The following is a 4679-nucleotide window of genomic DNA, read 5'->3' on the forward strand; positions in this document are numbered from 1 at the left end:
CTAAGCCATTGAAATTTCGGCGTCGCGACACGCCATTGCGCACGCAAATAAATAAGTACGTCGTCGATCGAGACGTACTTTTTTTTCTTTTCTCTTCTCTTTAAATCACCTTACCGATGTCTTAAACGCCTTCCAAACACGCCGAGAAACACGCGAATAATAATAATAATAATAATAATAATAATAATAATAATAATAATAATAATAATAATAATATCAGCGACATAATAAACTAATAAGTAAATCTTATTGCAACGTGAGTTAATCAGCAAACTTAAAATACACATCGCTCCTTGGGCTTTTAGACCTTTCAGCAAGGGCATACGCACGCACGCACGCACGCACGCACGCACGCTTTTAGCATCTTAGTGGTCTGTCTCTCTCATTCGTCCCTCCCCTCATCCCCCTCATCACCACTAGCAGCCACCAAAACACATACACACACACACGCACACGCACACACACACACAACCGGGCCCTGAATCCGCGCATCTGTCGCGCGACAAAGAAAAAAGGCGGCAAAGGACGTGTATTTGGGAAATGGAAGAGTGCGCGCGTGTATTGTGAAGCGGCGAGGAGGCGATCGAGGGGCAGGGGACCGACAGCGGTAAGGGAACCTTACACGCGCAACTGCCTTGAAAGTTGGAGAGTCGGGCGAGCGATCACCTTTTATTTCCACGTGATTGGCTTCCCGTACATTCTCGGCAACAAATACGACGTGCTAGACGAATTTTCCGAACGTTCGTGGTATTTCCTCGCTGCTATTATTCCTCGTGTACAGCTGAATTTTCAGCCGATTAGCCGAAAGTCGTGCGCACGTGCGATTTTACGACAATGTCTAACGACGATCTAACGACGCCTTACGACGACGCTCAATCGTCGTTGGATTTTGTTGCACGTGCGCGCGCGCGCTCCTTCCCTTCTATTCTCGTCCCATTTTTTCAACCACAAAACACGCGCGTCCGTCGTCTCTCACACAACGACAATGAGCCGAACGTACGCGACCTGATCGTTATTTAGGCAACCATTCCCCAGTGACCATCGCGAACTTTTTCCTCGCGACTCGCTAAAGCGATTATTGTCACGTTGACGATGGCTTCTTCATCGACCCATAAAAAACAACGAATGCCATCCACCCCCGTCACGCGTCACGTGTTGGATCGCGAAGGGGCCTCGTCGAGTCAGGCACGTAGGAGGACGAACAAGGCAGAGTACACGGGCCTTGCCCCCTTCTCTTCTTCGATTAACAAAGCTCAATGATATTTTCAAATTCAAAGTAGCTTATATATTATTTAAAAAGTTAGGAAAATCAGCGCGTGTTCGCCGAGCAGCGCTTCCACGTTCCAGCGTCCTCGTGTCCCCCCATGCATATATATCATCTATCTACTACTATCTCTCTCCTTCTTCATCTGTCGCTGTCTCTCTGTATCTGCGCGCGCGCGCGCGCGTGCGTGTGTTTGACGTTTATTCGTAAATCTCACGGGACAAGTAACCGCTAGTCGCCCGCATTATCAATAGCACAAGGTAATGAGAGACGCGAGAGCGTGGCGTGCGATGCCGTTTGATCGATCGTCGTAGTTCCGGAATAGAAAGCCCGAAAGCCCGTAATTAATTTTTCGCACCGTCGGCTCCTCCGGGCGATAAGGAGTAATGAGCCGTAACAAGCGATTCCGTGATAATAAAGACGACAGCCGCCGCGAGTAAACAATAATCACAACGGTCCTTGGCCGTACCTTAACGATTCGGCCTCCTTGTGAGAGGAGCCTCGTCGAGCCATTCTTATCGGCGATTCTAATGGCCATTTCGATTAGCCACGTTTACCTCTACCGTCTCGCTCTCTCTCTCCTTCTCTCTCTCTCTCTCTCTCTCTCTCTCTCTCTCTCTCTGCATCTCGCCGTAACCGCAGGTACGCGCGCGAGCTCGTACTTACTCAGCGGTCCACCCAACGTGGCAAAACTTGCCAATCCAGCTCCTGCCCCCGTTGTCCACCCACCCGCGTCATTGTCGATACGCGGCCGTCCACGCGGCTGCCGTAATTGCCAACAGCGGAGACACGTGCTGTTGCTGCCGTCGCGTCCACGCGGCATTTTCCCGGCATCGTTTCCTACTAATTGAATGTCGCGGCGCGAAGGTCAGCATAGATCAAGTCGAGTCCTGGACTAGTAGACCTGTACGCCTGCTCGCGAGCATCCCAAGGCCGCAAGCCCGCGGAATCGAGCAACGATTTCTCCAATTCCCGCGCCCGAACGTTCGAGAACCTTCGAGATGGTCGTCGGAGGGCGGAAGGGTGTGCGAGCGGAAGGAAACGACGGGAAACGGGGCGTTTGCGGGGCGGTGAGGGGCGAGGTGATATCCGGCTCTCTGGGGGCAGGCAGCGAACGAGGAGCGAGCCGACACGGCGGCGACGGCGGCGGCGAGTCATGCGAGCATCTCTCGGCCTCCCGGCTTAACCGGGATACACGGTAGAACGGCGCCGAGCAGCGCCGTCTCGTTCGCGCGCTTGACTCGGACGGTACCGTTACGGCCCGGCCAATGATCGCTGGCCCACGACAGAATGCCGACTCCGATTGGCTAGCCTCGACGTTCGCGCGGTCGAGAACGTTCCAGAAGCGTCGCCCCGAGCTCTTTATATACGGGGGTGCGGGCGGCTCGCGCCTCACTCACGTTGCGATTCGTTGTGCAGAGGACTTCTTCGCCTCTTCTAGATACGCTTATAACATCGAAACTACGAGATCGGATATATAAAAGGTAGGTGAGACTGCGAGCGGGCCGCAGGGGGAGGGGGGGGTGGAGGAGTGGAACGAAGAGGAGGAGAGAATAGTATTGTGGGCTTTGTGGATCCGCGATAAATACTAATCGTCGAGTGTAATGTGCTTGCCTGCCTGATCGATCGGTTGGCCGGTGCGGTGTTACGGTTAGTCCATATTATCGTATATTTGTGTGTCGTGGCGGCCTTACCGCCATAAACCATTGTTAGCTTGATAATAATAAATCTTCGAGTCTTTGTCGTCGTCGCCATTATTCGGGCCATGGTGGTTCAATCCAACGTTTACACCTGTTCATCACGATTGGGATGAATATTCGTTGATGAAATTATTATAAACTAAGCATGACTTGACATTACAATGACATTAATGATATTAATTCGCGGCCTTTTGTTTATGGCGTGGCGCGGTGGGTTGGGGTGGGGTGTGGTAGGGCGAGGTCGGTGCGGTGGAATGAAAAACGAGCGATCACAATTTCCTTATTCTCACTATTGGTGCTTTATATACGAGGACGAAGTTGGCAAATAATTGAGAGTCGCGGCGCTCATGATATACGAATTTCATTCAATTGGATCGAATTGGGGATCGTCAAACAAAAGCGAGACTTTGTCATTACATGTCGTTGAGCTTTTAAGACTCTTGAGAGAAAGATCGAGACAGTGTTCGTGCGTGAGTGTGTCTGTGTGGGCGCGCGCGCGCGCTCTTGTATTAAAGAGCGTGCGAGTGGGGCGGGAAGGGACGGCGGAACACGAGCGGCGAGTTGGATAGAGAGAGAGAGAGAGAGAGAGAGAGAGAGAGACGACACAGCTAGCTAGCCAGGTCGCGTTAACTCTCTTGGTTAATTTAATAATAGATAATAATATTTCTCCTCCATTGTGATTGTCCAGATAAAACAGCATAAAAATGGCCAAGGCACCCGCAGTTGGTATCGACCTGGGAACGACGTATTCTTGTGTTGGTGTTTTCCAGCATGGAAAAGTCGAGATCATTGCCAATGATCAGGGTAACCGTACTACACCGAGTTATGTGGCTTTCACCGACACCGAGCGGCTCATCGGCGATGCCGCCAAGAACCAAGTCGCCATGAACCCAAACAACACCATCTTCGGTAATTACGACCATTCGATTATTACTATTATATTTTCATTATTATTATTTTATCATCGTTTTTATCGGGCTATATTTTCCGTTTTATCATTTTTTTTTTTATTTTTTTATTTTTTGTCTTCCCTTAATTTGCCGAATTTTTCGTGAGTATCGCCTTTTCTGTTGGTCGATCCAGGCGAAAAAAGCCATATTACGCATACTTGGGACGTGATTCGTAGGACAGAAATAGAAACTCCCTATGATAGCAAAATGCTCGATGACTCATCACTATCGTGGTTTAACATTTTTAGTGACGCCCCCCTCCCCCCTCCAATCCGCCGAATACATCCAATGCGATCCATTAATGGCTACTTATTTATCGTCACGGTCGTTATTCCTTTGAGCTATCGACTATTTTTTACGCTCCCCTTACACGCGCGCGCGCGCTCTTACCAAACACATACTTGGGCGCCGACATTTTTACTCCTTGTGTATGTGTCTCTACGTGGGAATTGGTATGTGTGCATGTGTTTCTACGTGGGAATTGATATGTGTGCTGCATGTGTCTCTACGTGGGAATTGGCATGTAATTTTCGCCGCAGTTCCTCGCGCTATTCAACGCCATTGCGCCATCCAGTGGAAATGCCATGTACTTTAGTCTCGCGAGACTCGTAACGGTAATAACGCCTTTATATAATTGTGCATAGCCTAGATCGAAAAATAAAAGCGGTCGTTAACTTGTCCGTCGTCCTCGACGATGAGTAGTGGGTGGTAGTAGTAGTGTATCGTTATACGTGACGAGAGTCAATTTTGTTGCGTAAGAAATTC

General features: G+C 49.8%; 1 protein-coding gene across 1 annotated transcript in view; it reads left to right on the top strand.

The window, feature by feature from the left end:
- Window positions 1-2653: 2653 nt before the first annotated feature.
- Window positions 2654-4679, top strand: part of Hsc70-4 (heat shock protein cognate 4) — a 4426-nt gene continuing 2400 nt past the window's right edge. Inside the window, exons 1-2 of the mRNA XM_011507707.1 lie at window positions 2654-2746; window positions 3652-3873. Of these exons, the coding sequence (XP_011506009.1) occupies window positions 3669-3873 (205 nt within the window). The 5' untranslated portion in view covers window positions 2654-2746; window positions 3652-3668. The remainder of the gene's footprint in view (window positions 2747-3651; window positions 3874-4679) is intronic.

Source organism: Ceratosolen solmsi, unplaced genomic scaffold (assembly GCF_000503995.2).
Source record: "Ceratosolen solmsi marchali unplaced genomic scaffold, CerSol_1.0 scaffold1, whole genome shotgun sequence".
Classification (NCBI taxonomy): Eukaryota; Metazoa; Arthropoda; class Insecta; order Hymenoptera; family Agaonidae; genus Ceratosolen; species Ceratosolen solmsi.